This window comes from Vespa crabro, chromosome 24, assembly GCF_910589235.1.
Source record: "Vespa crabro chromosome 24, iyVesCrab1.2, whole genome shotgun sequence".
NCBI classification, from domain to species: domain Eukaryota; kingdom Metazoa; phylum Arthropoda; class Insecta; order Hymenoptera; family Vespidae; genus Vespa; species Vespa crabro.
This window is the reverse complement of record NC_060978.1, coordinates 2,098,893-2,117,376: the sequence shown is the minus strand read 5'-3', so window position 1 is coordinate 2,117,376 and position 18,484 is coordinate 2,098,893. Positions and strand designations below refer to the sequence as shown.

Genomic DNA, 18,484 nt, shown 5'->3' with positions numbered 1-18,484 from the left:
TCTTTTTCTTTTCTTTTCTTTTTTTTTTTTTTTTTCATTTTCTTTTTTAGTCCATTCCAAAAGGAGCCGTCTGTTAAAATCTCCGAGCGTCGTTGCAACGCGCTTACGCACGTTCTATCATTATGGCCGGTAATGGCCGGTAATCGCGCACACCACCAACAGAATCATTTTACGGTGCTATTTTGCGCGCAAGGGAAACGAGGGCCCTGTACGTCGTGTGTGAGGATTTAAAACAGTCCGTAGATAGGTGGAGGGGAGAGTGGTGGTCAAAAATATTTGACGTCATTGACGATACGTTATCCGAAAGTATCGACGTCCTATGCTAGTAGTGTGTTTTTATATATGTATATATGGATATATATATATATATATATATATATATATATATATATATATATATACACGAGCGAACAACCTTCCCGTCCGACAAATTCCCTCTTCGTTATCGCCGGAAATGAAATTCTTGAGTAAATCCTTCGAATCTTATCCTCGAACCTATCGCTTCCTTTCGCACGATAAAGAATAATGCGTTCTTTATGCATTCGCTCGAATTTCGAGTTTCGAATTTAAAGGAAGAAAAAGAGAAGAGGAAAAAAAATGTATATATATATATATGTATAGAAAAAAATCGTTCGTCCTAGAAAATAACAAAGAAAAGGTGCGTAGGTGGAAGGGTCTCGTAAAAATCCGCAAACTTTCGCAAATCCTAAGAAGAAGAAGTAGAAAAATTTCGTTCTATAATCGATTGGAAAGAGTCACGTATTACATCATAATTGTTTGTATACACGTTCCTCGTGCCGTCTGTTCCTTTTGCGTGCCTGTTCATTGATAATGTAAAACATTACAGGAATGGGTGTCTCTTATCGGTCTACAACGAAACTCTTTTATACGTTAAGGCACGCGACTTATCGGACGTTATCTGACGCATTATGAAAGGATCGAAGATAAGTGGCTCTTATACATATATACATACATATACATATATACATAAATACCTATATACATAAATATATTACAAATGTATCTATTTATGTATGTATATATATATATATATACATATATAAATAAGGATGGGGCTCAATAAAGCGCAAATTTATACTTCTAATAATGTATCGTGCAAATTAATCCTTGAAAAATGTTTTAACGCTTGTATACGCGAACGTTCGTATTATAATATATATACATACATACATACATATGTATACGTATGTATGTGTCATGAATGTGATCTTTTTCTAAAAGAAGAAAAAAAAGAAAGGGAAAGGAAGTAAATAAAAAAAATAAAAAGAAAAAAAAAATAATTAAAAAGTAAAAAGAAGAAGAAGAAGAAGAAGAAGAAGAAGAAAGAAAAAAGGAAAAGAAAAGAGAGAAAAAAAACGGAGGGAACAAAATTGAAATATCGCGCTGTCAATGAACGATGCAATTTCATTCTCGATCGAGAAAGTCTCGTAATGGTGATTTAAATAAACACGATGAATATCGTGTCGTGGAATGAAACGAAGGAAGAAAGTCGATGACGAGATATGCTTTGCGAGATCGAGAGAGAGAAAGAGAGAGAGAGAGCTAAGCACGAAAAAAGATCGCGATCTTTACCGTGTAAGTATGTAAATAGATATGCATGTTCGTTCGTAACGTAACGTATGCATATATATATACACATAAAGGTATAAATGTATCGGCGTATGCGATGTATACAGTCTATACGTGTACAATGACGTAGTGAGAATTATCGCGTATGAATGTGGAGCATTATCGGCGGTAAACCAATCGAAGAGAAATCGTGTGCGTTTATGTGTTACTACGCGACTCTCGCGACCGGCTCGATCAACCGAACGAACGCGTGAATGGAACTGGTGTGTTGTTGTTATGTAGTGGTAGTGGTAGTAGTGGTAGTAGTGGTAGTAGTAGTAGTAGTAGCAGTAGTATGGTGGTGGTAGTGGTAATGGTGGTGGTGGTGGTGGTGGTGGAGTGCTGAAGCTAGAAGGAAAAAATATGAATGAAGTCGTGGTAGTGACAGTCGCGTACGTACGGGCTTTACGTTCTTAACGCGCATGCGTCCTGACGTAACGCACGTAGCACGTGCATCGTTCCGTGCCATTCAGCGTGAACGCGTAATGCTATGCACGACACGACTACTTACAACGACGGACGACTACACAACGACAATGACGACGACGACGACGACGACGATAACGATAACGACGACGACAACGACGACAACGACGATGATCGTCGAAGGTGAGATCGATGCAAAACTACCGACACGAATACTTACGACGATCAACTTTGATGATATCTATGTATGTATATACCTATACATGTATCTATGTATATATGATATACTTACTTTACGTACATGCATGTGCATATATATATATATATATATATAACGTACCACGTGCTCTTAGAAATTTCTCCTTGACCGATTCACTGACTCGACGTAGACGAGAGCTCGATTGGAACGAGTTCGTCGTTTTTATTTGTTAAATACAACGACAAAATCGATTGAACGTTTAATTGTTTGAAAATCTTGTCCAAGAGAAAATTCGATCTTTCATAATATTTATGCTTTATTTTATTTCATTCTTTTTCCTTTTTCCTTTTTTTTTTAATTTTTAATTTTTTCTTCCTCCGTTTTCCTTTCTCTCTCTCTCTCTCTCTCTCTCTCTCTCTCTCTCTTTTACAGCATATTACATCTCTTAGTTTACTCTCGATAATTTTCCATAAATGAAATACAATATAAGACTATCTTTTTCTATCTCATTGCGGGAGAAATGAGAAAGTAAATTTCTGCGTCACACTTTCTTAATCGCACACGTCTGTCGATTCTTTCTGTTCGACGGATAAAGGGGGAAAAAAAAAAAAAAAAAAGAAAAAAAAGAAAAAAGAAAGAGAAAAGAAAAAAAGAAAACAAAATTTTTTTAAATAAAAGAAAAAGAGAAAAAATCCAAGCGAGTTATACGGTGCAATTCTAATGATTAAAACGTATCTTAACGAAAAGGAAACGACGATGAATAATCATACCATGACGACACATGGTGGTAATCCTTGGGCGCAAAAGATAACTCTCGGTGAGTGCGATTATCGTGATATAAAGGGAAATGCGTGTAAGTATGTTTCACGAACTAGTTAAATAAATAAATGAATAAATAAATATATAAATAAATAAGTAGATGAGTGAGTACATAAGTAAACATACATAGTTGTTATCCAATTATTTTCTAAGATTCATCGAAAATACGTCATTGACGTTAACGAGTAAAATACATGGAATGAAATCGAACGTTCATGTTCGCATATTACGCGTATGTTCCGATGATAGATGAAGAGCGAACGTTCCTCTCTTACGTATTCTACTTGCTATCGTAACACGTCTACATCCGTAAAGGATGACCGACGGTTTCTGGTAAATGTCCGCAGTGAAGATGCATATCGAGTAAATCGAGACAGAGAGAGAGAGAGAGAGAGAGAGAGAGAGAGAGAGAGAGAGAGAGACCGGTTGAACCACCATTGAAAAAAAAAAAAAAGAAGAAATGAAGAAGAGAAAAAAAAAGAAAGAAAAAAGAAAAAAACAATCTTTCCTCTTACTCCGTCGTTCTCTTTCATGTTCATCCAGCGTGGTCCTTGCGTCTTAATGAACGTGAATGATACAAGACCACAAATCATTTGTCACAGCTTTTCTCTACGTCGGACAGAGTTTATCTCTGATGTCGACGAAGACATAAAACTCTATTTCCTATCTCTATCTCTTTTTCTTTCTACCTCTATTCTCTCTCTCTTTCTCTCTCTCTCTCTCTCTCTCTATTTCTTTCTGTTCTATTAGACCAAGTCATCAAACTTGTGTTAAATTTCTTAGATAGATACAACACCCAAGACCCAAGACCAAGATCAAAGTGGACGACAACGACGATGGCGAATTATGTCGACGTAAAAGTTTAACGTTGCATCGGTAATACGTAGACGAGGTAAAATGCCAGAGAAAAATAATCCCGCTGTTATATTGTATTCCTTTTAATAATAATCAAACGGAAGTAGGATACTGATATACGGGTCAAATTGTCCGTAAGGAGTCAGAAATTTGATTCTCTAATATTTCAAGATGAGAACGAAGGATATACGAAAGATATCTATCACGTATTTTATTTTTCTTTTTTTTTTTGTTCTTTTTCTTTGTTTTTTTCTTTTTTTTCTATGTTTATGATTTTTATTCACGCAATATGCACATATTTGTATGTATATATATATATATATGTATGTATGTATGTATGTATGTATGTATATATGTGTATATTACTCTCGGTCTCGTTACGCGAAATAATAAATCCGTGCGAGCGAGAAAGTATAGTGTCGACGACATACTGATCTTTACCATCATTCATATATAAGTATATTTTACCTTATATGGAATCTAGAAAATAAGAATAAACGAGTATTATAGAATAATTATTTTTCTCGTAGTTATCTATGTATCTATGTGTGTGTGTGTGTGTGTGTGTGTGTGTGTATGCGAAACAGGAAACTCACTAGTAGTGCCTTTCTTCTATTATATAGACTACATTGTAATGATGTTAACGCTTACTAACTTTATGATGCTATTTATCTATTTTAATTTTAAATCGCGTGTCTATTATTATAGATACTTTCGTGGAACGTCTAAATTATCATTTTAGAAACTATAAAATTCTTTTAAATGTTCCTTTATAAGAATAAGAAGAAAAAAAATATGTATATATACGTATAACTAATAAAATATAAAAACATTGATGAACATTTCATTAATGAAAAAAAGAAGACGAGTCTTTTACGAATAAATAAATAAATAAATAAATAAATAAATATGAGTAATAAAATGAAACAAACATTGATAATGTATCAACGTGTATCTCTTATTATATAGAGATAAATATGTGTAGGTAATAGAAATTTCATTGGCCAAAAAAAAGAAAAAAGAAAAAAGAAAAAAAGAAAAAGGAAGAAAAAGAAAAGAGAAAAGAATGGATTCTCACAGAAATAAAAATCAAATCAAATAATATAATCGTAAAGAATCTAAAGGAGATATTAAAAATTTCAATATACATTTGATTACTGAAATTAAAATAATCGTAAAGAAAAGATAGAGAAACTCGAATGGAGAGTAACTAACGTTTAAAAGACGTTATCATAGAAAAAGAAGAGACCAAAAAAAAAAAAAAAGAAAGAAAGAAAGAAAGAAAGGAGTCGAAGGAAGAAAAAACAAAAAGAAAAAAAGAAAGAAAGAAGAAGGAAGTTTTCAAAAGACAAATTTAACCGTGGAACCCTTTACGAGGATTTTCCTCGTATCCTAGGTTGAAAAACATCGGCGAAGGGTTCCGGATGTGGCCTGATCTCTATTCCCGGTTTTGTTCGATGGTTAAATTCTAAATATAAAATCGTCGGTGTCGGTGCTGCTTCGAACGCTTCTGCTGTGCGCACACACGCACACACACACACACACACACATACACACCTATACACACACAAGCAAGCAAACAAGCAAGCAAAAGCAAGCGAGCTTACAGCCGGCGCGAGCTCACGAACGATGCCTCCGCGGTTGGCTCCACCGGAAGTAGTTCCGTCGATTCGAGCCAATTTTTCCGCTTACCTGTCCGTATATATATATGTATATATATATATATATATATATATATATATATATATATATATATTCTATGACTAACTCCGCGGCTGAGAAACGCGGATCCGACGACGTCTCGACCGCGCCGTCTGTTTTACACGCACGGAGAGCTCATTTGAACGCGTTCGCGCGCGAGTGCACACACGAGAGCGTAGGTGTCAACCTTCGCGCTCACCATTCGACATTATATATACACACACATACATACATATATATATATATATATACAGATAGATATATACGTATGTAACATGTACATACGTATATGCGATCGTCTACGAGCGTAAACGCACGCGAATACATGATCTTTCGAGAGTACTTTTAACTTAGAATATGAACATTGTAGTTGTTTTTTTTATTCGTATCGTTGAACTTTTATAGTTTTGTAATATTTCCTTCTCTCTCTCTCTCTCTCTCTCTCTCTCTCTTTCTGTGTGTGTGTGTGTGTGTGTGTGTGTTATTATATCATTACTATCTTTATTACTGTCATAATTGATTTTTAATCGATTAATCATCTTCTATATCAATCTGTAATTATAAATTATATTTTTGCACATTACTTCGTGTTAATTAATTGATATTGATTAATTGTTTGATTGATCGGTGCACATTAGAATATTTTATTAAATACGTTTGAAAAATTTATTTTCAAGATATATATGTATATATGTATATACATATAAATTGCGACGTATCTCTGAGTGATATTGAAATCTCGAACGAGTTAATATCATTCAGCTCGTTGAAAAGAAGATGAAAATAATAATTTATATCAATAATTTGAACGTTTGTCAAGAAAATATTACAATCCTTTCGGATGTGAATTTGACAATTGATTTTGTAAGAATAGAAGAGAAGACAAAAAAAAAAATAATAATAAAGAAAAAAGAATGAAAAAGATAAAAGAGATAAAGAGACGAAGAAAAACTTTCAGGATAAATTAATGTTCCAATTTTGATTAGGATTTAATGAATATTATTATTTTATCCGAATTGAGGAGTCATTTATTCACGTCATTTAAAAAAGGATCGCGTAGCAAGTCTAAAATATAGAGAGATCGCCGACTAATCGTGAGGAGGAGCCACGCCTATAAAAGGGGGAAATTAATATGTCGCCTTCTCGGGATTATTGCGTCGCGTCGTTCCTCGAACGATCTCCGCGTTCGCGATGGATTCGTGAGTCCTTCCGTTCTGCTAATAAGGTTCAAACGATGCCGCACTGTTAACTACGGCATCATTGTTGCTGTTGCATGCGTTTTACGCGTGGGTCGTGATCGAATGTCGTGAATTATTCGTATGAGTGAACACCAAGTAACAATATATATATATATATATATATATAATATAATTTATTTCTTACTTTCAATCGAACATTTTATATAACATTAGATTGGCCAAAATAGATAAAGTCGAAATTTTCAATAGATAGTAACAAATATTAACGTTGTTTATTTGAATATATAAAATATTAAAATGTCTTTCAATAAATATAATATTCAATCTTTATAGTTTTCATTCATATATTCCTTTTTTTTTCTTTTTCAATAAAACAATAGTAAAGTATACAATTTTTTTTTTTTTTTGATTTAAACATATATTGTCATTTCATTTAAATACGATATATTAACAAATTTTTAATAAATATATATTACATGTACAATGTTATTTATTTCAATATTAAATTACTTACAAATTATTACTTTACTAATTGGCCAATCGAATATCTGTAAATAAATATTACATAAATTTTATATAATAATAATAATCATATAGATAGATAACCTGATCAAAGATAAATTGAACAATTTTATAATTCTAATTAATTATCATTTACAGATAGAATTATTTTATATACAATTTGCATATCGATATTGTATAAATTATATATATATATATATATATATATATATATATATATATATATATATAAAATATATCACATGAATATAAAGATCATACTTACAATTTATTTTATAGTCGAAAATTAATCGATTAAAGATGTTTTTCATCCTTTCTTTTTCTTTTTCTTTTTTTCTTTTTCCATTTTTCTTTTTCCATTTTTCTTTTTTCTTTTTTTTTTTTTTTTCCTCATCTTACATAATTCGTCAAGACGTTCGTACACGATTAAGATCGCAGTAAATATAATTCTTACGTCATCTTTATCGATCGATTTATGATCCCGTCAATTGCATACAGATAATTATTGTGAATTCGCTTATAAAGTTTCTTCGCAAATCCAAGCGAAATATCGAAATTCAATACGGAATACGTAATATTTGAAATTCTTTTTTTTCACAGTGATATAACAAAGGATAAATTGTACCTGTGTGATACACTAACGTTCAAAATATTCTGACAATAATAGGACAACTCGAATGATTATAGAATATCTAGAATCTAAGAGTGACCGTATCGTTGAAGTATGAGAAAGGTAATGAATTCTTGCGATATGAGCAAGGCTCTTATGGCAGAGAGAACAATGACGGTGCGGGATGTCGCAAAGATTCGCGTTCATCGTTTCTACGTTCGTAAAGTGAATAAAATCCAATGCGATGCTTACAAATCTCTTTTTCTCTTTCTGTACGACGTAACAGTTAATCATAAAAAAAAAAAGAAGAAGAAAAAAAAATTAATCACTACATATACACCTTACGATGATATAAACGTTGCTCCAATTATTATACTCCAAATCCGCATTGAAATTTATTTTGTCAATTTATTTTCATAATCCCTACGAATTAAGATTCTTCTTTTTCTCTCTCTCTCTCTCTCTCTCTCTCTCTCTCTCTCTCTCTCTCTGCAAAAAAAAGAAACAAAAAATTAATAATAATAATAATAATAATAATAATAATAATAATAATAATAATAATAATAATTTTACAGAGAGATATGATAGAAAACATTCAGTTAATAAATTTATCATAAATAGATGAGGAATTTGTTCTTAATTCATATAATCACAAATTATTTGATATACATACGTGGATATTTAATAATTATAGATCATATACTTGATCATATCTTAAAGGATAATAAATAATTTTCTTAGTGGTTTCTCTTACGAGACATCGACCGGTAGCGTTATCTTTTCGTCTACGAAGTAAAGGAAAATCGATGGGGGATAGTAGACGGCATGGGAAGTCGAGGTAGACTTCCTAAGCGGGGAATCATCGAGGGAGGAAGCCCATCCGTCCGGAGGGGCTTTCACAAAACCCTATTCACTGGATAAATGAATGAAGATGAAAAAGAAAAAAAGAGAGAGAGACAGACAGAGACAGAGACAGATATATATATATATATATATGTATATATGGACAGATAGATAAAGATAGATAGATAGATAGATAGATAGATAGAGAGAGAAAGAGAGAAAGAAAAAAAAACCGAGCAAAACACACGACCCATAATTTAATTATAATTAACTTCCGTCGATATATTACATTATATAATTCAATCGTGCCCACGCAATAACGCTCCTTTTCCGGCATAACTTGACTCGCCTGGTATTAACGCGTGGAGGAGTTAGAAAGAGAAAGAGAAAGAGAAAGAAAGAAAGAAAGAAAGGAAGAAAGAAAGAATAGATGAAGTAGTTCAAGAAACATGTAATATACACGTCAACGAGTTTTTGTTAATCCTTTCAACGAAATTAATTATGCGTACTTAAATAATATGAAACATTACTTTCAAATGTATCTATAAGTTTAATAATTGCATGTATAAAATTGTGAATATAAGTATAACGTAATAATATCTATGAAATTCTTAAATATAAAAATATAAATAAATATATATACATATATATAAACGTAGATATCTCTATTAGAAAAAAAAAAGGAAAAGGGAAAGAAAAATTATTAAATTAAATCAGATAAATAAAATGAGAGATCTATAGATCCGTTGATTTCGAATCGCTTTCGAAAGAGATGAAATTTAAAAAAATACGAAAGTAAATACCATCTACGAAGCGTGCAATCACGATGAATATCGGAATCAGAGAAAGGACTTTACTGAGAAATTTTTGGTACGGAGGATGATCCGCAAACCGTGACCGAGGTGAAGGAACACGGTGGATGATCGCGATTCGAGAGAGGAGGAGGATCGCGGCCGTTCGCACGAACATAAAACCGCAACTTGCTTTCCCGCTTTCGTCCTGTTTCTTCTCTTACAATGAGAAATGACAGACAAATGTTGTGTATTTTCTTTGTATCGTTTCTCTCTCTCTCTCTCTCTCTCTCTCTCTCTCTCACACACACACACACTCTATTTCCCTCTCTATCTCTATCTCTCTTTTTAATTTTTTTCTCCCCTTTTTTCTTTCTACATCGTTCTTTTTATTGTTGTTATTAAAATGATAATATATTATAATTTAGCTTACATAGTTGAGATAAATAAAAAGAAAAAAGAAGAAGAAGAAGAAGAAGAAAAAGGAAAAAAAAGAGGAAACAATTTTGAATTAATATGTTCGCGAGGGAAATCGTGTAAACTCGGTCTTGCACGAGTCGACGAATCCTTCTTCGAGTCGTCATTAACATCGAATGCCTTCTTGGTTCCCGCGTACGGGAGAGAATGCAACAGGTGAGCTCACTTGATTTTACATTGAAAGCTTTCAAGAGGAAAGAAAAAAAGAAAGAAAGAAAAAGGAAAAGAGATAGATAGATAGAGAGAGAGAGAGAGGGAGAGAGAGAGAGAAATCATTTTCTTTTTTCTTAATAATTACTCATCGCTAATTTTCACGCGTAGTTCATGTTACATGGTGTCGTTGAATGGATTAATTAGATGCTTCCTAAGACATAGTAATCTTAAGATCAAACTTTAAAAATCTTCTATATCTTCTTTCATATATATACACGCCCATATATACATATACGTATATATATATATATATATATATATATATATATATATATATATATATATATATTCATACGTAGGAGTAATTACACGATGACTTTTCCGACTCTTGGAAAACAATAGTCCGAGAAAGGGTCGTCCTACTTATGCCTGCGAATTCACGGATATGTTCAGTTTGAACAATTTGCCTCATAAAGTAAGTAGAGAACACGCAATTTATGTATATACATATACACATACGTATTATACATTCACCTTTGTCCTTTGCAGTATATATATATATATATATATATATATATATATGTATTCGAGTAAATGATAAATGTTAAAAGAAAAAGAAAAAAAAAAAAGAAGAAGAAGAAGAGGAAAAAAAAAAGAAAATAGAAGGATTATCTTTCGAACTCTCACAGTTTCTCTTAGTTTTGTAATTTTTCTACGGCGTACATTGTAACCCATAAATAGATATTTATAATAGTATATCCTTAATCTTGGAAAAACTAGAAAGTTTCTTTTTATTTCTTTCTTCTTTTTTTTCTTTCTTTTTCTTCCTTTTTTTTTTTTCTCTCTCCCCTCCCTTATGAAAACGATTTTCGATTATAACGATGAAACTCTTTTAACTCGAGAAAATCCTACAATTGCCATTGTCTTATGTTAAATTATCTGCGAACAGAAAAAATAAAAAAAAAAAAAAAAAAATAAAAAAACAGAAAAAAAGAAAAAAGAAAAAAAGAAAAGAAAAAAAAAACCTCCACGATATTATTATTGCTATTATTTATTTTTTTCTTTCTTCCTTCCTTTCTTTTCTTTTCTTGCAAACAATTGACGTCAGAAAAATCTTCGTAGTCATCGATCGATACGGAACGATAAATCCAATCGTTGAACGAAACGTGTACCAATCTTGTCATCGATCTCATTAGAATAGAATGTATTATTTTATTCTTACATAGATGACCTATTAAATTTATATTTATATGTATACATATATCTACTTAATTACAGATCGAGCTTATTGTTGTTATATATGTATTATATATATATATATATATGCCTTTGTTATCGAGTACACAATGAAAGAATCACCTGTCCCGTCTGGTGATTATAACTTTTGAATAAGTTGATGACGGGAAAATAATATTAGGAGTCCGTACGTTCGTCATTGTTTGAACTATATTAAAAAAGAAAAGAAAAGAAAAGAAAAGAAAAAAAAAATAAATTCGTTTTGACATTAGAGAAAAGGAAGGAGGAGGATCTTTATCGATATTCTCATACACTTCCGTTCACATAAAGTATTAGATTGTTTCGCGACCGGAAATATATATATATATATATATATACATTCGGTACCTTGTATTGTTTACTAAATGACCCTTAATGGCCATAACTTTTTCTTATTTCGTTTTGTTCAATATCAACTCCTTTTAAAAAGTGTTCTAATCGAATATCGTTTATCCTATTTCTTTTATAATGATCTATATATATATATATATATATATATATATATATTCGAATGATGATCATATTATCTTATATCGTGCTTTATCAGTTTTATATGTGTATATAAAATTGATCCATTTCTTTTAAAAAACTTTTCGTTATTTCAAATGAAATAAACGTTTCTTTTATAAATTATATGACCTAAACGTCAATATCGTCAAAATTAACGAAAATTATATTGCTCATTTCGATTGTTCTATTACATCTAATGAAAATTACAAGTGAATCATTTTATATATATATATATATATATAGTATATAGTTCAAAGATATAACAAATGTCGCCATCTGTTGATGTAATATATAAACACTAATGCAATGTATCATAATTAACGTTGATCGATATTGAAAATATTTAATTAATATTACAATATATAATTAATATTAATTTTGTACAAATATAAAATTCGTTTTGTGAAATAATATAAATGATGAATATATTTTCTTGTTATCGGAAATCTTTATTTGCATTTTACTGCAAAGCTTTTTAACGTGCGATAAAACATAACCTGTACAAAAAAGGTTTATAATTTTATAAGATTTATTACATTGTTTATATTATTTTTTGTGTTTATCGATATGTGTAATTTTTGAGCACAAAATCATTGTATGTTCAGGTATATATATATATATATATACATATTTTATTTCCACTGTTATATTATAACTATAATTTTATCTATACAAGGAGTATGCCAATTGCATACTAATTTCTAGAAAATCACTGCAATTTAGTGAATAATAGAATGAACACTATGTAGAATTATGTCTCTCATGCTCTAATGTATTTTAAGCATGACACAAAGTAAAATATAATATTCATCAATTTATATTAAATCAGACCTATCATTATTTTTGTTTATTACTACTATGGAGAAAATAATACTTTATTTTTTTCTTTTTTCATAAATATCGTAAATAAATTGAATTCAATGTATAAGTATTTACAAGAATTAGTAACTATATGAATATATAAATCAAATATTTCATAATGTATAACTTAACGTATTAGATATTATGCATTGCATGTTTGTTTTAATTATAATATATTATGTAATATAAATCAGTATCTAGACAAGTTAGTAAATTGTAATGGAATTTTTTTTTTATTTTAAAATGATAGCCTTATGTTGTTTAATCCTGTTGTGGTACCAAAAAGTAAATATATATATATATTTACAAACAATATTTCATACAGATTAATATATCACAAATATTATGTATCGCAAAGTAAATTATTAATTGATAATGATTAACTGACATTCTATGTTATTGCTCATGCTCTTAATGTGAAAAAACATATTAATAATAAACTCATAGATATATTTTATCTGAACTTTGATATTTTTATACGAATTAATTTTTATATAATTCCAAATAGTCTTATATCGATGATGACAATGATAATGATACTATTAATGATACATAATGATGACAGTGATAATAATAATAATAATAATAATAATAATAATAATAATAATAATAATAAATATCATACAATGTTTTTCTTTTTTCTTTCATAACAAATAGATTTTCTATGTAACATCTTATATTTATAAATCCAAATGTCATAAAGATTATTTAAACCGACAAATATATATTTAATACTCAATTTTGATGACCGCTGAAATATACATAACGTTTTATGACATTTTATATTTTATAATACACAGCCTGATAAAACTTATTACAATATTAATGTTCTATCTTTGAATATTATAATAATGATATTCAAATACTGCACAACTTACATTTTATGATCAATAACATCGTACATTAGAAAAATTTTCACGTTTATCATTCATACGAGAGAAATTCTCTTTATAAAAAATTAAAAATTTCTATTACTTTTTCATGAGTATAGAATAAATAAATAATTATGATAACTACATTTTTGTTTGTTTTTTTTTCTCAAGTGCATCAAGATGCAAATGATATGAGCAAGAAGCTCCCGAAGACATGATATAATGTAATAATTTTTGATGAATCATAAATTGGATATATTAAGATTACGATCATACTGTCTTAATTTGTGTTGTGCATTTTAAATGCATGTATGATTCGTTACAAAAATTCATTAATAGCTATGTTTTACAAATACTGTAATTACGAGCACAAATACTGAATTTATTTATTCAGTAATTCTTGGTCTCCTATTTCTTATTTTAGAAGTTATAAAATTTTCATCTATAAATTGTACTCCTGTATAAACATGATTGTGTATAATATACTATAGTAATATATCAAATCATATATATATATACATATAATATGATATATATATATATATATATATATATATATATATATATATATATATCATTAATTATGGAAGTAAATTACATTGAACATATATACAAAGAAAATACTATGTCTGACATTTTTATATAATAAAAATCAGTTTAGCAATAATAACGTTTCGTATGTTGTATACAAAAAAGAAAATATCTTTTTTTTTTTTTTTATATCTATATAACGACAGAATTCTAGTCGTTATTGACTTCGCTTGAAAAGATGATATGCATACTATTTTAGTCCTTAGAAAAATAATCTAAAACATAATGAAAACTTATTATTATTAATAGCATTATATTTAACTATTGTATGTTGATTATGAAACTAAATTTGAAATGCAGCTTATAAGAATTCATATATGAAACAAAATTCTTATTTGTTTTATAATCGTAAAAAAGGCTTGTACATGAATGCATAGCTAGTAATATATAGCTATTCTTTTTTTTTTCTTTTTTTTTTTTTTTTTTTTAAATTAATAATTAACTTTATCTATGTTGTATTAAATCATTTTCTGTAACGTTTGAAATATTATAAAAGTTGTATGGCAAATTAGGGGGTAAAAAGTTTTGCAATGCTGCTGGCATAGCATTGAAATATGTTGTTGCATTTCTTTCTCGAAATACAGTATCTTGCACCGTCCCGGATACATCTGCTTGGAAGGTTTGTATTGCTGTTGTTGGTATAGCTTGTACGACTATTGGTTGAGGTGCTGTTACATGTGGTACAGCTTGTATTACCTAAATAAATAATATGTAAAAATAATTTAAGAAAATATTCTTTTAATAATTATATGTAAATAATATTTAATTAAAATTATTTAATACCTGTACTGTTGTAGATTCTGTTTGTGATATGGAAAGTGGATCTTCTGCGGTATTAGCTTGAATCGAATGTTGTTGCTGCTGCTGTTGTTGTTGTTGTTCTTGCTGTTGTGATTGTTGTTGTTGTGATTGTTGAGATTGTGACAAATGTTTCGTATGAGATGTATTAATTCCATGTCTACGTTTCATATGTTTATTATAATTTGGCCAATTTGTAAAATGGTGTTGACATTCTAAACAACTATATGGTCGTTCACCAGTATGTTGTCGTCTATGTGTCTAACATATAATATAACATATAATATTATAGTATATTCAATATATAGATATTTTATATATTTTTATATCAAGGATATATTTCTTACCGTTAAAATTCCTTTAAAACGAAAACATTTTCCACAAAATTCACAAGTAAAAGGCATTGCACCTGTATGTATCCTATGATGTTCTCTTAAAGTACCCTTTTCTCTAAATGTTCTACCACAAACAGCACATTGATGTGGTTTAGCACCAGTATGAACTGTTTCATGTTTCTTCAATTGTAACGGTGTTTTAAATCTATAATATAATTTATATTAATTATTTTATAGATGTACATATATATATATATATATATTTTTTTTTTTATTGTACAAATAAACATACGCTTTTGGACATTGAGAACAACTATATGGCTTGTCTGCAGAATGAGTTAAAAAGTGAGCTTCTAAATTTCCTTTTTGTATGAAACTTTTTCCACATTGATCGCAAGTAAAATTCCTAACACCAGAATGAATACGTTTGTGGGTAACCAAATTAGGCTTAGTAGAAAATCTATATAATAAAGAAGATCTATATAATATTGATTAATAAATAATTTTTATAATTAATTATTATAAATTACCTTTTATCACATTGATCGCAAGGAAAACGATTTTTCATTGTATCCGGTAAATGACATCTACTATGAATGTATAAAGCGCTTTGTTGTCTAAATGCTTTACCACATGTTTGACAAACATATGGACGTTCTTCACTATGTACTGCCTTATGCGAGTCTAATACTCTTTTATGTACAAATGATTTTCCACAATCCTCACAACTATACATCATAAAGAGAAATAAATACAAAGTTAATATATTGAATGTTTTATCATAATTATATATATAATTTAAAGAATATAATAGATAAGAATTCTTACTTATATTTTGCTTTAGTTTTATGCCTTTTGACATGAGTAAGGAAACCATAATATTTGTCATAGACTTTGCAACATTGCACACACATATATTTTGCTTGTTGATTATGTACAGTTTCATGATGTTCTTCCAATGCTTCTAAACTTGGTAATTTATCATTACAATCAGTACATAACCAAGGATATCTATCTAATCCTTCTCCTCTTTTACGTCCAGGTTTTGGTGGTTCTGCTGCACGAGTTTCTATCATTTCCAAATCTGAATCTGTTCCTATATATGCCATAGAATGGATTAAAATACTTTAAATATTTAAATTTAAATATCTATAGAAAATATTATATAAATGTTTACCTGTCATATAATTATCTGGTACTTTTATGTTAGATTTTATACTAATATCATTGTGTTCTTTCTTTAAATCAGAAGTTAAACATAATTCCAAATCATCCATCCTTTGCATTTGACTTTTCTTTTTAACCTTTTTCTTAGCCTGCTTAAGAGAACCTTTTTTCACTTGAATTTTACATTTCTCTTCCTTTACAGTCTCATATTTTTGTTGATTACAATCATTTTCATTTTCATTACTAAAATATGTATTAGTAATATTTACAGCAGAATTATGAATGTAGTTATCTGATAATTGACATTCATCGATTTGAATCTCTTCCTCTTTTGGGAATTCAACTGTTTCCTTAATAAAATCTATATTTGGTTCTAATGTTGACGGTTCAGACTTGGGCTCTATTAGTAATTGTCTCAAAGATGCTTGAGCTTGATTGGTCTTCTCAAAAAATTCACTGCATTGATTTAATAAAACGCAACAGTCTATACAAACTGACAACGGCAAACCGTCTGTTATTAATACCTACAATGACAAAAAGAACGAATGCTTTAATGGAAAAATATTATTTGCTTAAGTAAATATCAAATCAAAATAGATCATTTAAAGGATACAATATATACTTTAACCTCAATTAATATTCTAACGAAGGAAAATGATGAAAAAAAAGAAAAAGAATATAAATAACGAAGACGTTAAATCTCTTTAAAGGTGCAAAGCAACGGAAATTAGTTATTTGTATATATAAATGAAATATATATATATATATATATATATATATATATATATATATATATATATATATATTATTCGTAACACTTCAATTGCAAACGTACACGAGTGATATAATTTTTAATTACGTTTATAAAAAATGGAGATAAGAAATGGGAAATATGACGATGAATTTAAATTACCTGAATTTGTAAACATTTAGCGATTTTAGCTTCTATTGCTAATTTCTGTCCTTCGGCGTCATAAATACCGATGAAGTTCTCTTTGGTCTCGGCACAGAGCCGGCAAAGTTCCGGCTCCGTCATCATTCATGCGAGAAATCCGAGAACGTTTATGCGGTGGCAGTGCATTGTCAAAAAGAAATGGAACAACAAAAACGATTTTATCGTGATACGGTTAGGAGCTTCAAAGACGTCGTAAACAAAAGATCGGCATAGACGCTAACCCCGACAGCGGACATGTTCTCTTCCTCACGACAAAAATATTACACGTCTCTCTCTTTCTCTCACTCTTTCACTCTCACTCTCTCACGCTCTCTCTCTCTTTCTCTCTCACTCTCTCTTTCTCGTTCGACTTATATCGCCATTAAATACGATCGACGTTTCGTCTTATAATAATCGATCTTTCGATTTTCACAATTCGATTTTGTACTCGACACTTGTCTTTATACTGTAGCATGTTCAGAGAACAATGAGAGACGTATTTTGATTCATTTGTTGTTTATAAAAACTATAGCACGTCGTTCGTATTCCCATAATCATAAACTAATCATGACATCTATGGTGAATATTTTCAAACAATTATCCCCAAAATTATTAACAAGAATATTTATTTGCAAATTTCTACTATATCGATCGTTCATAATATAACTTAATAAAACAAATGAAAAATATATAGCTAATAAAGGCTGTTCATAACCTCTCCATTTATAATGATTTACATCAACAATGAGAAAAGACGTATAGAAATTAATTTCATATACCATAGTAAACTTACTCTTTGGACAGATAGTTCTATGGGAAAAGTGAGGAAAATCGTGTCCAATGTTATAAAAAACGTAAAGCGCTAGAAATTTAAAATAATTTTGATATAAAATTCGATTAATTTGAAATTTTAATTT

The 18,484-nt window shown here is 29.4% G+C and overlaps 1 protein-coding gene across 1 annotated transcript; it reads right to left on the bottom strand.

Moving 5' to 3' along the window:
* Window positions 1–14,714: 14,714 nt before the first annotated feature.
* Window positions 14,715–18,101, bottom strand: LOC124432160 (zinc finger protein 773-like). Its single transcript, XM_046980802.1, has 8 exons — window positions 17,547–18,101; window positions 16,644–17,157; window positions 16,295–16,562; window positions 15,997–16,194; window positions 15,759–15,926; window positions 15,479–15,671; window positions 15,117–15,392; window positions 14,715–15,029 (listed from the first exon to the last, which is right to left on the bottom strand). Exons 1-8 carry the CDS (start codon window positions 17,670–17,672, stop codon window positions 14,778–14,780), a joined length of 1,995 nt encoding a protein of 664 aa, XP_046836758.1. The 5' UTR covers window positions 17,673–18,101; the 3' UTR covers window positions 14,715–14,777.
* Between the last annotated feature and the right edge of the window lie 383 nt (window positions 18,102–18,484).

What these genes read in the sequence shown, in the direction of transcription:
- LOC124432160 (XM_046980802.1), bottom strand. Translation starts at nt 17,672, where the DNA reads ATGATGACGGAGCCGGAACTTTGCCGGCTCTGTGCCGAGACCAAAGAG. An exon ending in ACCAGATAATTATATGACAG is followed by an intron (nt 16,563 to 16,643) that starts GTAAACATTTAT and finishes TGGCATATATAG; the next exon opens with GAACAGATTCAGATTTGGAA. An exon ending in AAAACTAAAGCAAAATATAA is followed by an intron (nt 16,195 to 16,294) that starts GTAAGAATTCTT and finishes TATGATGTATAG; the next exon opens with TTGTGAGGATTGTGGAAAAT.